This window comes from Lepisosteus platostomus, chromosome 4 (genome assembly GCF_059453375.1).
Source record: "Lepisosteus platostomus isolate fLepPlt1 chromosome 4, fLepPlt1.hap1, whole genome shotgun sequence".
Taxonomy (NCBI): domain Eukaryota; kingdom Metazoa; phylum Chordata; class Actinopteri; order Semionotiformes; family Lepisosteidae; genus Lepisosteus; species Lepisosteus platostomus.
Genome location: NC_142614.1, coordinates 67,847,329 through 67,865,664, shown reverse-complemented (window position 1 = coordinate 67,865,664; position 18,336 = coordinate 67,847,329). Strand labels below are relative to the sequence as shown.

The 18,336-nt window shown below is 43.4% G+C and overlaps 1 protein-coding gene across 1 annotated transcript; it reads right to left on the bottom strand.

Annotated features, from left to right (window-relative positions):
- Nucleotides 1–93: 93 nt before the first annotated feature.
- On the bottom strand, nucleotides 94–17,871 carry taf1c (TATA-box binding protein associated factor, RNA polymerase I subunit C). Its single transcript, XM_088630388.1, has 14 exons — nucleotides 16,884–17,871; nucleotides 15,831–15,939; nucleotides 15,112–15,164; nucleotides 14,520–14,615; nucleotides 13,424–13,494; nucleotides 11,425–11,672; nucleotides 10,693–10,821; nucleotides 7,066–7,183; nucleotides 6,576–6,647; nucleotides 4,789–4,924; nucleotides 3,991–4,119; nucleotides 3,708–3,885; nucleotides 2,364–2,501; nucleotides 94–1,905 (listed from the first exon to the last, which is right to left on the bottom strand). Exons 1-14 carry the CDS (start codon nucleotides 17,034–17,036, stop codon nucleotides 365–367), a joined length of 3,171 nt encoding a protein of 1,056 aa, XP_088486514.1. The 5' UTR covers nucleotides 17,037–17,871; the 3' UTR covers nucleotides 94–364.
- Nucleotides 17,872–18,336: the final 465 nt, after the last annotated feature.

Below are 18,336 nucleotides of genomic sequence, written 5' to 3'. Positions count from 1 at the left end.
TCAACTGTCCAAAAAGGTCGGAGCAAATTTGCAAGGCCAGTGTAATCCTGTTCACTCGTGTTGGGCAAACAAATTCCTTAGACAAAAGCCAAATCTCTTCCTTCACAGTTTTATTTTCCTTTTCTGACCATCACCTGAGTTAATGTAAACCATTTTTTACATCAAAGTTTGTTTTAGCACAAAGCATATGTACCAGTTACTATGCAAGTAAAAATGAGAATTTTGAATATCATCAGAACAGTTTGGCTTTCATTTAGTCTTCCTTTTTTAATAACTAAGTCTTAATCCACTCTTGCTCAGCAGGAGTACTAATGCTTAAAGATACTTCAAGAAAAGACATGACTTATTTGGGGTCTTTCAGAAGTTAGAAGCCCATGCGCGACCTTTTCTTCTTAGGCTGTGAAGACCGTACGGAGCTTTGAGAAGACGGCATCACGCAGGGATGCGTCTGCATAGAGGAAATGTTGAATGTCTGTGAAGTGGGGGACAAGAGGAAGGAAAAGCCATTTTCCTCTACCGCTTCCTGATTCGTCATTTTTAGCATCCCTTGAGTTGCTGGCCTTGAGGTAGGTGAGGAGAACAAATCGTTTTTCCTTGCGGGTTGGGAATTCTGAGACCCGTGACCCGGGACCCATTCCTGTTCACTCCTAGCAAATGAGCCTGAAGGCTTTAGGATACCTGTTGGCCGAGGAGACCCTAAAGTACTAAAGCTTCCAGCATCTGGTTCATCGGGATCGTCTGGAGGCGCCACCACCTTATTGCCTGGGGGTAAACGTGCCACCCGCGAGGAAACTGAGGAATCGGACAAACTTTTCGCTTCAGGTCCCTCGCTCTGACTAGACGCGGACAAGACCGGGGTTCTCTCCTTCGTGCCACGAGATGCTGGAAGCACATCCTCTTGCGCAGAAAGACTTTGGGTGGCAGATAAAGAGGCCACACTCTGACCATCTCCGAAATTGCTGGTGGCGGAGCACCAGCTCATACGGTCGTCCAAGTCGGACTGATAGCCTACCGAAGAGGTGAAGCTCGCGGGGAGAGCCGGTCGTCGCCTGGCCCTGGACTCCTTCTGCCTCTTCCGTTTCTGGCGCAGGGCCATGATCTTCTGGTCGCGGTTCAGCCCCAGCTTCTCGACCCACCAGTTATTCCATCTGCCCTCCCAGGCCACGGTGAGCCGACGGCTCAGGTCATCTCCCCAGTCTAACGGGGCCACGGCCTCTGGAAGGGGGACTCTCTCCAGGGCCTTCAGGTGCGTGCGGCTGCCTTGGAGTAAACCTCTACTCCTCATGGTCTCCTTCAGCTCCCTCTTCACTTCCTCGTACCTGCCGTCCTCCAAAGCGTGTTTTCTGAAAGCCCTGGAGGACATGAGCTTCTTGGTGCTTACTACCCAGAGAGAATTAGTTTCTCGAGGAGCCCGCTCTGCCATGTCAAACAAGGAGGCCATCCACCTTTTCCACCGACTGAGGACCTTCTTACTGGCCACCACTGGAATGGTTGGGCTCCTCCCTGGCCTGGAACCCACCAGCGCACTCCTGGTACAGTCGGTCCGGTTTACAGGAACAGGCTCCCCAGTCTCTCCGTCTGCTTGCAAGTGAATTTCCGAGTCAAGATGCTGCCCCGCCTGACGATTAATCATCACCTCTACTCGGTGCACCGCCGTTTCATCGTCTTGAGCTTCGCTCCTCGTATCATCCAAATCACTATCTGAGGTGTGGTCCAAGTTTGGTTCCCCTGTCTCAGCTCTCATTTCCTCAGCCTCTTCTGCTGTGGACTCTGTGCTTATTGGTACGTCTTCACTTCCAGGGTCTGATTCTGGTCTCAGCATCTGGTAGAAGATGTCTCCTGCTGCAGACAACTGGAGCACACAAAGGGACTCCATTCCTTGGTTATGGTACAAAGCCGCCAAGCCTAGGAGGAAAAAAGTGAAAATATTTTTATTTTACATGCACAACTGACGTCATAAGCACGTTAGTTCAAACTTATAAATCTACAGTGCCTTGCAAAATTATTCAGCCCCTTTCAATGGATGAATATTTGATGAATATTTAAAGTTTAGATTTTAAGCAGAATAGACTCTAGATAGAATCAGGTTCTATCTAAACCCCTTTCTGGGTGAAACAAGTTAAATGTCATCAAAAACCGCAAACAAAAAGCCAAGTTATTATATAAGTAATAACCCTTGATTCTGTATCTTAGCCAAGCAAACGTGTGGATCATTATAATCAAAGAGTAGGCAGGAAAGATTACATTTCCATGTATTTTTCCCGTCTTCCGTAATAACAGGGGACAATATATGAAGACATACATCAGATAATTTTTTTTTAAATACCAGTCTGAGAAGGAACCATGAATGACAGTGTTTTTACCTGCGCCAGGTGATCGTAGCCTCTCTGCCACACTCTCTTGTCTGTGAGGGATCTGGATGGGGAGGTGTTTCAGGCAGTCAGGGGGGCTACACAGCTTCTGCGGAGGTCCCAGAGACTGGCACGCAGCTTGACTGCCACCTGGAGGTCACACGTTCGTGATTTTTCAAAGGTCTTCTTGATACAGGCAATACAGTATATACACACCACCGTGTCCATGTTTTTTTTACATATTCAGTATGACAAACCTGCACCATCTTGTGCTTGGGGGTCCAAGTTCAAATCACTTAGAAGTAGGGAAATGCACATCTCAAGAATACCAGTCAATGAAATGTCTACTAAAATGTTTATGTTGTCCAGACAATGTAGTGTAAGCATTTTACCAACATGTCTCAATAAGGCAGTTCTCTTGTCACATCATCAGGGTATTCATAAACCACCGTGTTACAAACTCTATTTTATAAAGAAAACTATTTGATAAGGAGGAAACCAAACACAATACGTCTATTTATTAGCCACAGATGTACTGTACAGACTGGGAACAAGCATGGCATAGTGCTTGTTGGAGCTTGGGGCGGAGCAGTGGCACTGTGGCTAAGGATCTGTGCCTGTGGCCGGCAGAGGAATCCTACTCCGTTGGACCCCTGAGCAAGGCCCTTAACCCCAACTGCTCCAGGGGCGCTGTATGATGGCAGACCCTGTGCTCTGACCCCAGGCTCTCTCCCTGTCTGTGTGTCTCATGGAGAGCAAGCTGGGGTATGCAAAAAGACAAATTCCTAATGCAAGAAATTGTATTTGGCCAATAAAGTGATCTTATCTCTCTCTCTGTCATCTGTAAACAGTTCAATGCTACGAAAGCAGGAATTGTACTTTACAAGATTTCAAAACAATTCTAGTTATTTTTGTTCTCACAGGTGACCCTAAATCACCTGTTAAAGACCAGGAGTAACTGCTTAACTGATCGATTGTTTAAACATGTAATGTTTCATTGAAGGGAACACTGGTCCTTCTGAACAGAAGGATATTCTGATTTTCGTTCCAAACGATCACTGAACAGAATTAAACACACCACCAGTTTAAATCGATGCTGGCCTTCACAGATTGATGACCTAAAGGTCACCTATAAAACTTGCCAGACCTGGACTCTTCAGGACCAGGGTCTGAGACCCCCTGGGCTACACTTCAACACAAGTTAAAAAATCCTAAATGGAGTACCAGCCACCAAAACCCGTCAGGGTTGTCAAATTTTCAAAGCTGCTGCCAAACTGACGATCCTGCTGTTCTCTAGAAACCTCCTGCACAACTCTACTTAAATATGCAGCTTCTGACAGAGAAAACAGGACTTACCAGAATACTGTAGCAGCATCAGCTCCTGACAACACTGAGATCCCAACAACACTTTGCTGCTCCTGCCCCAGGGAGCCCCAGCAAGGACTTGGGTAAACATGGGCGGATACTTCATCATGTGCTCCCACTTGATCATGGGCAGACCCGGAAAACGCTCGTCCATAATGTAAGCAGAATACTGATGGAAAACAAAGAGGTCACGTTCACTTTTAACTCTGTTAACTGTCTGTTTACACACTCGTGACAAGCGCAGACAACGACCTCCTGTGGAACAGCCCCATACCTGTGTGGTAATGAGGTAGTGGTAGGCATTGACGTCTCGGAGGTATCTGGGCAGAATCACTCTCTCCCTTTGCTTGCACTCCGCAGTCTCTCCGATGCGAAACAAAGTCTGGCCGTGACGTTCTGGAGACTGACAAGAACTTCCTGTAAATCCCCATGCTTCAGACAATAAACTTCCCATTTTTAGAGCACAGTTTGGGATGCTGGCATGAGGAATAAAGAAGGTGACCAATGAAATGATGGACATGCTTAATGATTTGCTTCTTAATGCAGTCTGGAAAAGCAAAAACTGCACAAGATGCTCTTTTCGAGTTTATCTTTTCAAACAACCGGGGTATAATTAAGAGAACAGATGTGATAGAATCTTTAGGAAATTGTGACCATGACGCAGTATCTTTTGATGTGTATCATAAAATTCAAAAACAAAGTCTAAAATTAGTCTGCGTTTCTCAAACCTAAATGAATCCCTGGGGCCTGATGGCATTTTCCAGTCAGAATTGAGGAAATGAGGGATGATATTCTAAGACTCCTAGCTAGCATATTTCAGCTCTCTATGGGAGCCGTGCCCACAGACTGGAAAACTGGAGGATCTTATCTAGCCTGTTCTTGCAGGGTCCCATGGAATCTGCTTTCTCAACATGGATTGGCGGCTTATTTCAGACACTCATAACTCTGTGTAAAGAACTGCCTCCATTTTTTTTAATGAGGGCTACGCATCCCATCAGCTTAATTTCCACTTGTCTGACGATCGGTCCCCAAGAAGTGTTTTGGCTACTGGAACCGGGGGATCAGGGCTCACCCTCGTGTCCGTGAGCTCCACTCCCGTCCTGTCCGCGTAAATCACGATCCTGGGGTGAGCGGTGTGATCGCACCACCTCCACGCCGACTGGGCATTGAAGTACAGGTTCTCCGCTTCGGCCCGGAGCTTCTGCAGCCTGGAACACGAAGACAGCATGTAGCATCCCAACCCCACCGTAAGAGAGGCGAGCTTATGGCTGACGGAGCCTGTGTAGACTCCACAATAAGCTATGCCAGGTTTAATATTGAAACGCGTTTTATTCACATTCACGTTGGTTTCATTGACAAACGAAAAAAGGAGGAGTTTTCCCCACAATACCAAAACTAATCCTCAAAGCTCAAGTCAACTGAACACACCTACACAAGCACGCCCGAGACCGTTGCGCTCTAGTTTCCTCTCCGTTTTGAAAAAGGGAAACTTCTAGAATTTACATTAATGAACATTGGCGACTGGCTGTCTTGAAGGCATACACGCAATTTACGTAAACAAAACAACGTGGTTTTCAAATAGTAGAACATCGACACCCTCACAGGATGGTTTTTAAAGGAATATAACCCAAAATTAAAACATCACATGGCTCCTAAATTTTACACTTAAAAACTTCAACAGATTGAATAAAGGGAGAAGAGCTTTCAGATAAATGGAAAATATACGTCAATTTATTAATTAAAAAAATAATTTCATTTAAAAATATTAAAAAATCCCATATATACAGCTGACTACAGTACAGTATTGGAGCTATGGGAAGTAGAATTCTATATTTTAATACACTTTGCAAAATATTTGCATTTATCATTCATAGGCTCCCCGGTGCACAATTTTAATGAGACGCTGCTATGGTGCAAGCGCAGGCTGGAGATAAATTGGGCACATCTGCCTTAATTGGCTGATTAGCATCCTGTGGAATGATATTAGAATTATATTATATAGTCTGTATCATGTGAATATACAGTAACAGCAGCTAGGTGTCAAGCTCCTGCAGAAGAGAGTCAGGAGAAATATGAACTGTGGAGAGCTTAGACAGCACAGGAGGAGATATTTTACCCCTGTGCTTTAACATCAGCGGCCATCCTGCATTCCTAATTTCCAGATATAACTTGAAGGGCTTAAGGAAGTACAGTATTCTGTTAAGGAGTGGATTCAGCTTACAGATTCAGAGTGAATTTAGCATTTTTTGTTTGTACTTTTATTCCTTGTTTGAATCTGAATTCTCCACAGTCTCTGCAGGTTGCTGAGGGTTAAAGTATGGGGTAATGTTGTCTGAGTAGACAAGGGATATATTGCTGCCCTTTAAAGGGGTAGCCTGGCCATGTATTGAGGGGTGCCCGTTGTTCAGTGTGTCGGGGTGTCCCTCGGAGCGTTAGGAGTAGTTTTTAAGGAAGACGAATGGAGTTTGTTCGGGAATCAGGCGCTTCTGCCTTCTCCAGTGGATGACAGGAGACTTGCTCCACTGGAGATGAAGAGGAATGGAAGGTATTTTAATACCTCTGCGCTGGACTGGGTGTGGGACTAAGCAGGCATCTCCGAAAGGGGATCTCTGGCACATCACAGGAGCCTGGAAGGGTTCCACAAGCCAAGAACAGTGACAGACCACCTAAACCCATTCTCCTCACCTGGTCATGTGCTGTCTCTGGGTTACATGTGGTGGCACTGGGGTCAGCATTCACCACAAGAGACATTAAACTAGGAACACAGGGCAGGTTACAGACGAGAGCCAGATCTTGAAGGACACACACAAGAAAACAATTGGAAATAGATTTTCTTGTGTGTGGTTGTGTGCTACTTACCCTTTCCCAACAGTCCACAGATACGCACTTCCACTCTCTGTGGCAACAAGCAGCTCTCCTGGAAGATGGGGGCTAGCAGACAACAGGAAGGCCATAAAGGAATATAAACACTGCAGCATGGAGTAAATGCGCTTGAATAATGCATAAAGGTATACCGTTGCGGATGAACATCTCTAACATGACAGAGCAAATCAGCTTTAAAGTAAGCATTTAATGTTAAGACACCACAAGGAAATGCAAATCGGCTGCTTCAGGTTACAAGTATTACATTAAAAAATACGAGAACACTTTCCCCGTTTTCTAGACCTATTGTTACCACCTCATCCCATATAATAAGTCAGAATGTCGATTCTGCTAAATCCTGGGACTGCAAAAAGAAACTCCCCGATTTCTAAAGATTTTGGACTCAGACCTTTATCTCTCGAGGACTTCACTGGGAAGACTGGAGTCCCCGTTTTATTTAGCGCAAACGAAACCGACCAAAGCATACCTGACGTTGATGCAGGTGGCCATCTGCTCCGTCTGGACGACCTCCAGGGCTTTCGGCTTCTTCCAGCCACAGACCTTCCACACGCCGCAGTGGTAGTCTGAGCGCACCCCCACGTGCACTAACGAGTTTCGTTAAAAAGGGAAAATAATCAAATGAGGACAAATGGGATATTTTGGGACTGACGAAATTGTTATCCTGTTCCAGACAAGACAGCACCACGTGTGAGCCAGTAAATGGGCATGAGCTTTGACTACACGCGGGGCTAGTTTTCCCCACAGAATTCCCGCAGCTCTCTGTGTAAAAAAAAGACGTTTTCTGCTGGCCCTTACAGAAACGCTTTCCCTTAGTTTCCATCTGTATCTAGTGGTTTGTGATGCACTGTTGATTCTCAAGCTTATATCCTTTGAGGATTTTGATTTACTTTAATCGGGTCCCCTCCTAATTTTCTATGTTCAAGACTAAAAACATTCAATTCTTTTAGCTTGTCAGAAGCATTCTGGGTTGTGTTCAGGAATGGATTATCCTTTCTTTTAAAGCAATCATCTTTTTTTCCCCCAATGGGGTAAAATTGTACACACGTACACAGTGCTCTTAATTAGATCTTACACGTCCATAGCACAATTTTAACAATCCCTAGATTTCAATTCTACACTTTCAACTGTATATTTTATAATTCAGTTTGCCTTCTTTATTGCTTCCTTACTATACCCAGAAGATGTCAACATAAAATTATTTTTCATTGCTAACTTCACGTTTGTGTTTCTCATTTGGCATTTACAATCTCTCCTCGTGCATGTAACACCCTGTCAACATTAATTATGATCTGCCAGGTGTTGGCCCAATCTTGAATCCAATCAAAAAATTTTAAATTTTCTTTTCCAGCTCATATATAGGAGGCATTTCTATCCTCCTGCTTTGGCATCAGCAACGAACTTCCTGAACTTTCCCAAGTCAATAATGTAAATGAGTAAGAGCAACAGCCACAGTACAGATCCCTGTGGCACCCCACTAATTACGTCTCCAGAATACAAAGAGCAGCTCACTATCTGCATGCTGTTTTCTCACTCGTTCTCAATCAAATCTTGCACACCTACTGCTAGTTCAGTTCTGTGCCCCAGCACTCAGACAGCTCCCCATACACTGCCTGGACACACTGTAAATCCAGAACAAGCACATGCGATAAGGTGAATATAAGTGGCAAAATAATCGGGAATAATCGAATCAACTTAAACATCCTTTACAGAGGGTGACTAAGAAAAGCAAAAGCATCAGGGAGTGTGTCTCACCCCCTCCGTTGTGAATTCACACTTCTCCCATCTGGGAGACGCCTCTGTGCCCCCAGGTGTAAAACCAACAGACTCAGGAAATCTTTCATCCCCACTGCAATCACACTCTTCAACAATGCAAAGTAACTACCTGGCCTCTTGTTTCTTTTCTCCTGTTACACTACTGTGTTCTCTTCCCTTTTGGTGACGTGTATTTGTCAGTGTGTAGTGTTTGACTGTGCCGTAAAACAAATTTCCCCCAGGGGACAATTAAGCTTGAATTGAAAATTGAGATGGGTTGAAAATGGGAGGACCCGATTAGAAATGGACAGAGGAGAGGGCAAAAAAAGCGCAGAATCCCAAGACTGACAACAGTTGACGTTTAGCAATTCCTAGTTTAGCTATTATAGTGGAGGTACAACCACTTTAATAATTAAGCATATAATATTATTATTATTACTAATACACTTTATTTTATATAGTGCCTTTAAAGGTGGCTTCTCAAAGCGTTTTAAAGAAGGACAACAACAATAAATTAAAAGAATACACAAGATAAAACAAAGTTACAATATACAGAAGAGACCGTGGATGGTGGTAATAAGAAAAGCAGAGGGGTGAAGAATGGAACCAGTTAAGTAAAGGCTTTTCTGAAGAAGAGGGTTTGAGTCTGGATTTGAAGGAGTTTAGAGAAGGTGACTCTCTGATATCCTTGGGGAGAGAGTACCAGAGTTTGGGGGCATAAAAGGAGAAGACCCTGTCACCCATACAATGTAGACGGGCTTGGGGGACAGTAAGGAGGGCAGAATTTGAAGAGCGGAGGTTGCAAGGGAGTAGGGCAATAATAGTTCAGACAGGTACTGAGGTGCCAAGCCATGCAGAGGTGTCCAGCCATATAACCTACACCTTCCATAGCTGGCTTAACTCGCAGAGTTATCATGAGCTGTTACCAAACTGCGGCTGAACAGGACCGATGCAGCACAAACCACAGCTCTTCCCCCGGCTCGGAGAAGGTACAGAGCGCTAGGCCTAACCAATACACAGCACGTGGTCCGTTTGTATCAGAAACTGCTGCTGGCTGGTCAAAAAAAAAAACTACAAACGTTAAATGAGCCGTGCCTTTTCCAAACCAGTGACAACTATCCCCTAGAATCCTACTTCTACACGGGTGAGCGTCGAGCTTAGTTCTAAATATCATTCCCGTAAGCTTAACTAAGAAGAAGGTTATGAAACAGAAGCATAAATGTAACAGAAAGACTAGAATTATTTGATTCAGTTTTGTCACGCTTTAAATGCACACCACTTCTACAGCCATTGGTGTTATCTCTGTCGTGAGTGACTTCAGCAGTGTGGTAAACAGCCTATGAATAACATCTCTCGTTTCATGACGTACAACAGTAAAGAGTACCATTAGGCCCTGGAGATTTGTTTATATCTAGAGCTGCTAAAAGTGGCAACACTTCTGCCTCACCTGTGCTTCTGTACTTACACCATTTAATACAGACCTTGTGACTTGGCTCTGCCTCTACATGTTATCAATCGTCTCCTTGGTAAACACTGGTGTGACATATTCATTTAACACATCAGCCAGTCCCTTTTATCGGACAGAAAACTTTCAGTTTCTATGTCTGACACATGGCTTCACCCTTTACAGTCCATTCACTGTTGCAAAACCAAAAACAACTATTTTTTCGTCCACAGCAATCTTCTTTTTGATCACTTCGGCTTCCCAGAATCTTTAAAACGCTGCCATCCCTTCTGTATCGATTCATATCCAGCTTAATTCTTTTCTACAGCCTTTGTAAAGTTTGGTTTTGGATTCTACCAAACACAGAATTTAGAGAACAAATTCATTGTTTTAAAGATTAATTTTTACATTCATCTTTAAAAGGAACCACTTCAGTGTGACAGATGACTGGGAAATTGAAAAATATCAACACAAGGTAGATTTCCATTGTCTGCTGTACACCGTGTAGGAATAAGAAGAACATTCTAATTAAGAAGATTAATTCTTTGTAAGAATTATATTATTATTAAGATCATTCTCATTAAGAAGACAAATAGATTAAGAATATCCACACCTAAAGAAGGCTTCACAGCCAAAACAGTTTTCTCTCTTCTCTTTTCAGCATGGAATAAACCTATTACTTGTTCCTTTGCAGATTACGCATGCTGACGCAGCTGCCCAACTGAACTATAAGAACATGACTGACATTGCCCACTATTTAAAATGAGTGAGCAATGTGTACTTTCTGGAAAATGATCTAGAGAAAGCTGCAAGATAGACAGAGCAGACAAACATGCAAGTATAAAACCCTTCACACTGAATTGAGCAGCAACAGGGAACAGGGAGAATTTCTCTGACCTTGATCCTGCACACAGTCGGCGCTGATCTGCCGGATGGTTCCATTCAGTTTGAACTCCACGGGCTTGTTTCTGACGCTAAGCCTTGGACCGCCATCTTCCTGGAACTCCAGCACCACCTTGTGGAAATCTGTGGCATTGCAGTTAAGGCGCCGAGGCAGGCTGGGAGAACCGAGAGCTCAAAGCGTTCCAGTAAGTGTTCTGACTAAGGACTGAAATAAATCCAAGGCATAAAAGTCATTTTTAAGTGGACAATTCTTCTGGTCCCTCACGGACTCTCATCCAATACTGCTTTCAAAAAGTGCATTTTTGAGGCGTAATGTCCCGGTATGAAGAACGTTTTTTAAATCCCACAGGTGTGAATCTTCAGCTCTGGTGTAACTCCCTCCAACATCACTGTTTTTTTTTTTTGCTGTCTGGGGATGCAGCTGCTAAGCCCTGCAGAGCAGCATTAGTTAACTCTCAGGAGAAAGTCAACACTTTTACACAACAGCGCGCAAGATCGAACAAAACTAAACATTCACAGTATGTCGTGAACTGTACTTGCACAGAAAAAAAAAACATTCCCATTGGGTGATTAAGTGCAGTCTGGTGTCCTGTTTTGTTTTTCTCTCAGCGAGACACGTTACTTCTTTAAAACTCCTTTGCCACACAAACGCTTCCAAGAAGAGGTTAGTACCTCCTCCAACTTTCAGAAGAGGCAGATACGTTTGGCAGACGTGAAAGAGGATACAAAGATGGTTCAGGGCAGCCTTTCTGGGATACACAAGGTAGCCTTGCTGGGAGGCGTCCGACTCTTCGAATGGAATGTACCCCACAGCGCCCCCGGTGGCCGCCTCCTGGAACAGCTCTCTGTCGCTCTGCATCATCAGTTCCTCATGGAGGAGCTCTCCCAGCAGAGCAGGAGGGATGTCATAGATCACATCATCAAACAGGTAGCTGTAGGACCTCGCTCTCTTCTGGACATAGGTTAATGGACACCTGCAAAATAACAACACGCGTTTTAATCACTTGAGCCTTTTAAGGTAAGCGCAAAATAGCTTCAGATGTCAGGTATAGTATATCTTACCCTAATTTTGCATTAGGCTTTGGAAATAATTATTTTGCCTATTTAAACAGAGGGACTGTGCATCTTTTTTTACTAATAACTTCACAAGTTTTTTCTTAATCAATGCAAGATAGTTTAGAAATTAAAGGCTAGGGGTTCTAGCATGAATATTGTACCCCAGGACTCAAAGACGCTTGATTAATTCGTACATTTATTTTGTAATCTCTCACAGAGGATAAAGTGTTAAGGAAATCAGCTTTCAAAAACTGGTGAAGCTGTGGGATCAGTTCAGAAAAGAAGCAACTAGACATTTTCCAGGACTTAAGAGAATATCCTACACAGACAGGCTTAAAAACTGAATTGTTTAGTATCAAACAGAGAAGACTACGAGGTGATGGGATTCAACATTGACAACGACCTTTTGCTTCAAAATTCACAAGCTATCCCGTTTTTGAAACGGATAACCTGACGTCTGCCAGGAAACAGCCAGATAGGATTCTCAGCTAACAAAAAAAACGTGCTAGAAGACCCAAGTAACCTTCTGTCACTTGAAACCATTTTAATGTCGATTAATTCTTTTGAATCGCTGCGGACCTTGAAGGCATGGAAAAACATTACACTGCATGTTAAGAAAGTAACCCCTCAACACAAACATTTATTTCAAAATTTAACCCACTGAAGCCATTAAACAAGTTTAATTATGGCTTCCCTTTCTTTCAGATCAAACGGTGGTCTCTAAAGCAGCGTATTCAATACCTAAAGAGTTAAAACTGCTATTCGGGAAACACGTCATCTTGTCTTAGAAAACACAATTCACAGGTCCAAGATAAATGTTATCTAAATCTGCAGTAAGATTTGTTTTCGCTAGTCCATATAACAGTATCTTATGATGCTGTATCCAGCAATGCACAAGTTAAAAGATAAAAGACTGGCCACTAAATTGAGCTCAGACACTCAAATTCAACTCAAGCAGAACACTCACAGGTATTGGATGGTCTTCTGCTCATTCCAATGTGCTTTTACAGCACTCCGCTAGCAATCCTGGTTTAAAGCATAGCTGCGCCAGCCTGTCTAGCTACAATCCAGCAGGAAACCGATCCAGCTGTGCCTGGAATACACCTCCAGGAGACCTCGAAAAACACTTCTACACCTCAGACTTAACAGCACTCAACAGGTCTGATTGAGCCCGTAGAGGGAGAAACTCAAACATTAAGCGCCCGACTGCTCTCCGCTCCTTGTTGTGTTAAACTGGAAGCAGCACGCATGTTTCAGTAAGAACAAAAATAAAAAAAACCTGTGGCACAACTGCAATCAAGAGCTGAGACTTGGACGTAAGAGTATGCCACACTTCGTTTGTCCTATACTGCTTCATCTTTATTACAGGAATGATCTGATGCAGTTGTCATATCACCTGCAGATTCAGCGACAACTACGATGATACAGCTGGAGCACAGAAGACCTAATATGCACATGAGAAGACAAACCGGATCTGGCACCTGATGATCCCCAGTTAACTTACAACTGTGTGTTCTGCCAACTGATCAGACCAATTCAAAGCACAAGGAATTATTTCAGTTCAGATTTAAGATTCTAAATCTTAATGGAAATAAAATATACTTTGGGGAACCAGCTGTTACCACCAACTGCCAGACCATTTCTACATTTTAATGCAAATAAAACGTACTTTCGGTAACCAACATTTTCTATAAAGTCCATCATTGTCCTCATGCTCCTGGTGTTCTCCTTCACACTTCCCTGAAATACAACAAAAACCAAACCTCAGGTTACAATTACCCATTTGTTCCTCAACCATCGCAACCAACACCACATCAGATGAGAGCAGATATGGGTGTATTTGCACAGCTTTAAGAGACAAACAAATTCTTACAGAAGTCCTACTAGTCACTACTTCGCTCTGGCATCAATCACATAGCCTGAGAGCCCTCCCAGTGAGCTAAACTGGTTAATGTTAAGTATGTCATACAATGTTGACCACATTCACTAAATACCAAGTAAAAAGTCTAAAAAAAGTGGTTCACTTAACAATACAATATGAGAAAATGACTGGGTGGCTTAAGAACAGGCACATATACAGATGCTTGTCAGCACAGACAAGTAAAGTTCACCAAAAGATTTATGTATACTTTAATTCTCCTGGGTGGATCCTGGAATACAGCTTTGTAGATTACAAAAGACAGCTTGTTAGCTGCATACAGCAAGCTTTTTAGCTGTAAACTGGTCTTCCTTGTGCCTTCCTTTAAACAATTATGCTTCCTCACTGTAATTGTATTAAATGACATTATACATGAGTATAGTCAAATGGCTAAGAGGACATTCCAATTGTACAAGAAACATCTTCCTGACAAATCACAATGAGATAGCAAGCAAGACAAAATATCAAAAGAAAGGTCTTGTTGAAGTAATATAAAGTTAAGCGCCAACCCACAGGTAATCAGACTTGATTCAAATTTTATGCTGGAAGTGCAGCAAAAACGTTGAAAATGAAGATCAAAAAACAAACTTAATGTGATGTTTTTTGTATTTTTTTGCCGCCATTTTACAGCACAAAACATTCAAAATACACACACAGTAGTATAGAATCACACTGAAGCCAACTGTAAATAATGAGGCCTAGACTTCAGAGCTACACCAACAGGACCAGAACTGAACTAACTGAACAAGATTTGTTCTAAAAAAGCAACTAGGCAACAACCATGGTTTCAATGCACTGAAAGACAGCGTTGCGCTATACAAAACCCCACCAATATAGCTTCCCATACCTGTAGATTACCGTAACCAAAATAGAAGTGTTCATCTAACAGACGGCTCATAGTCCCAAAGGCATCTTGATGGTTATCCAGGTAGAAATTCCGCAACTTCAAGAAATGACAGAAATAAAGCTTTTAAGACATAAATAAAAAACAAACACCTGCTCTTTCAACCCCAGAATATGAACCATGGTTTCACAGTATACATTCAGTATCTACAATCATACAAACTCTTTTTTACAGAACTTGGGGTACTGTACTCTTACAATGTTCAATCTGAATCAGTTAGTGCTATACAATCAGAATTGACTAGTATTTGCTTGAATCTAGAAGAGTTACTTCTCAAGCACTCAAGAGGATTAAAACTATATTGGACAGGTTCAAACTGTAAGTGTAACACCAACACATTGTTCAAAAACAAAGGCACAAATGAGATGCCAGGTTATTCTCTGGGCACCCATTTACTAACATTTACATTTTTCCGTGGTGAGGTTTTCCTGAAGCCTCGTGTCTGTAAGCAGGAACCAACATGCCTTTCAACTCAATTCACTTCCAAACTCTCAGAGAATCACAAGATGTTAAAATAACTTGCAACACCACTTACATGTTCTGGGAAGTCTAAGGGACGGGAGTTAGCTGATGAGGGAATCTTGCAATCTGAAGAGAGGGGAAAAAAGTGATTAGAACAGATAAATACTACACATATGTAAATCCACCCCCTCCCGATGTTTTTTCCTTGTCTATGTTTTTTTTATTGCGTAATCTTGTAAATTGTTACTGTATGAATGTATTGTATTCTTCTTGTAACCTTCTAGCAAATTCTGTCCTCTCTTACTTCCAGAATCTATATTTCTCTGTTTTTTATTCCTCTTTAGGTTTTGCTGATATTTACCGTAACTCTTTTTCACCCTTAGAATTCTTCATTTTGAGCCATTCAGGTTTGGAATAAAATGAAGAAGTTAAAAAAAAAGTGTGCACATAATTTTGTTATTTCACAAGTGGCATGACAAAGGAAGGGTCTGAGTACTTCTAGAGGGGGGGGGCCTATAACTGGATCGGATTACCAACAACTGTGCTTGAACGGAAGACCACCGATTGTGCGCCCACTGGAGACAGGAAATACCGCCTGCAGCACGGTCCGAAGCAAAGTATCGATCAATCAATCAAGGTTTATTTATCAATGCACGAACAGTACAGCATACAGCGGTGTTGTTGGGAATGAAATCCTTTATCCACGAGATCATTAAGAGGGGGGTAGAAGACAGAAATTTATAAGGATTAGGTTAAAGATTAGGATACGATAAATGACACTAGGCCAGTTACCTGAATTCGGGGGCAGCAAGGGACATACAATGGGCTCTGTCGGCCTCCATTCCTCTCCTTTTACTTTGTGTTGGGCTTCTATCTTGATCTTACCCTCTAGGCCAGCATTCTGGAAACACCAGGCAAAGTTAAAAAAAAAAACATAATAATAATAACTTTATTAACCTTTTACAATTTCTTGCATTACATCTTTTCGCATAGCCCAGCTTGCTCTCCATGAGACACACAGACAGGGAGAGAAGCTTGGGGTCAGAGCGCAGGGTCAGACATTGTACAGCGCCCCTGGAGCAGTTGGGGTTAAGGGCCTTGCTCAGGGGCCCAACAGAGTAGGATTCCTCTGCCGGCTGCGGGATTTGAACCCGCAACCTTCCAGCCACAGGCGCAGATCCTTAGCCACAGAGCCACTTCTCCGCCCCAAAAAAAGACTACTCAAAGAATTGGAGTTCAAACTCTGCAGACACACTGCCAAAACTAATGCTCTGGCTCCTACTTGACTCTGAGGGGACCCGAGACGGGTATTCAAAATCCTCAAAAAGGCACCAAACCCTACAAGACTTGTTGAAAATCAGCCTTGCCAGATGAAAACAGAAAACAAAAAGGCTGCGGCAGTACGGAACCAGTTTGTCGGCCACGTTGTTGAAGACGAGCCCGTCGCTGCCTTCAGGACACGGCTTGATTTGAAATCTTCCCAACACCGTCATGAAAAACCACTTTTGTATCGCGTAGATAACCGAATGGATCAAATTACTAACTTTATTCTAGGTCAGGCAAAACAGTTTTTTTTTCCCAGCCAGCGAGCTGGCAGATAATGCAAAATAAGGTTTTGCATGATCTTATTGCAAAATATTTGCAAAATAAGGCGATACATCCCATTCTGCTCAAGCAAGCACTTAGGCGAGCATGCAGGGTGAAACGACACCCCCCCCCCCCCAAAAAAAAACAAGACGATTCTTTGTGCATTTGCATGTGCAAAAACGATCCGAGGCTCTTAAGCGGCAGGTTCCTGCGCAGGAGCTGCTGACGATCTGCGAGCGCAGGAGCTGAAGTACTCACCTCAGGCAGAAGACGGTCCACTCCCCGGATCTGGCCGTAGACCCCCCAGCCGCCTACAACCGGCAGGACGCCAGCGGTCCTGCCCGGAGGCCCGGTGTTGTAGGCCTGGGGGAAAAGCATCGGGGGAAACGCACTGTCCGTACGCCCGGCCATGTCTGGGCTCGACCCATGTGTCAAACCGGCCCCGTTTAACCCCAGCACTGGGCAACGAGGCGAGCGCGTCTCCCTTCCGCTCCGCGCTGCACGACTAGGGACAAACCTGACGGTTTTTTTTGTTTTTGTTGGTTGGTTGTTAAATTAATTTCCCGACACCATCAGTCCGAAACAAAAACGCGTACGCGCCACACGTGTTCCTGTAAATGAAAGGCTCCGAAAACGGAAGCCAACGCGGCAGGAGGAGTCTGTTTTGACGCCAAACTGGGGGGACTGGGGGGTGGAGAGAGGAAAGAGTGAGCCCTTCCCCTGGATGAGACCGGTAACCAATCGGAGGAGAAGGAGCTCGCCAAGGCCCTTCAGGCTTAGTGGAAAAGGGGGACGCCACTACATTCAAATTCAAACAGCTTTATTGTCATGACCGCAGTGTTACAGTGGTGCCAAAGCGCACACGGCGAATACAAATGTCTACGGACATTTACACAACACAAATACATCTTGGGACATGCACAGCCAACACATAGAACTGACTAAAACCGTTTCCATCACTAACCGGTACGTCGGTTACCGGCCGTTGCCAAATTTGAAAAACCAGCGATTATTGTCAAGGCAAATAACCCTGGCCTCTGCGAAAACTTGAGCCGGCAATCGCTGAAGAGTCCAGTGCAAAAAAAAAAAACTTTCTTTAAACCCGGTTTCAGGCGTACTGTAGGTGCGCCACCACATTTGGAAGTCTGGGGTTTAAACGTAGCCTAAGGTGTAAATTAAACGTCAATCCTTTTTACTAAATTGTTTTTTTCTTCTTTTTCGTTTGGTCTGGGAGTAAAGAGTATCAGCGGAGAACTGTTTTATTTGATCAACGACAGCTGTCCATTTTTGTAATGTTGGCGATTTGTCTCGATGCGTTCCACCAGCTGGTAGTTATTTTTATTATTTTTTCTTAGTTTAATCTATTCTACAGTATAATCGTAATTTGCACTGTCGGTCCATCAACGTGATCGGCAAACCGTGCCAATGAAGTCCCAATTCGAAGAAAATGCAAATGGCAACTTTCAAAGAGGGGTCGCTGCAGATGACGCGGTGGGTTGAAATTATTTATTTTTTTTTAAAGCTATAGACGCTTCTTTATTGAGAAAAAAGAATCATATACAACTATTTTATTCCCTGGCCCTGATTGATAATTAAGCGTGAAGGTCAATTCAGTAAAAAGTCTATTGGTCGGTTTACACAATGATGTATTTCGGTGTCAGGGCACTTTTAAAATGCCGCTTTGTCTCACAGTGTCCGGGGAATATGGGGC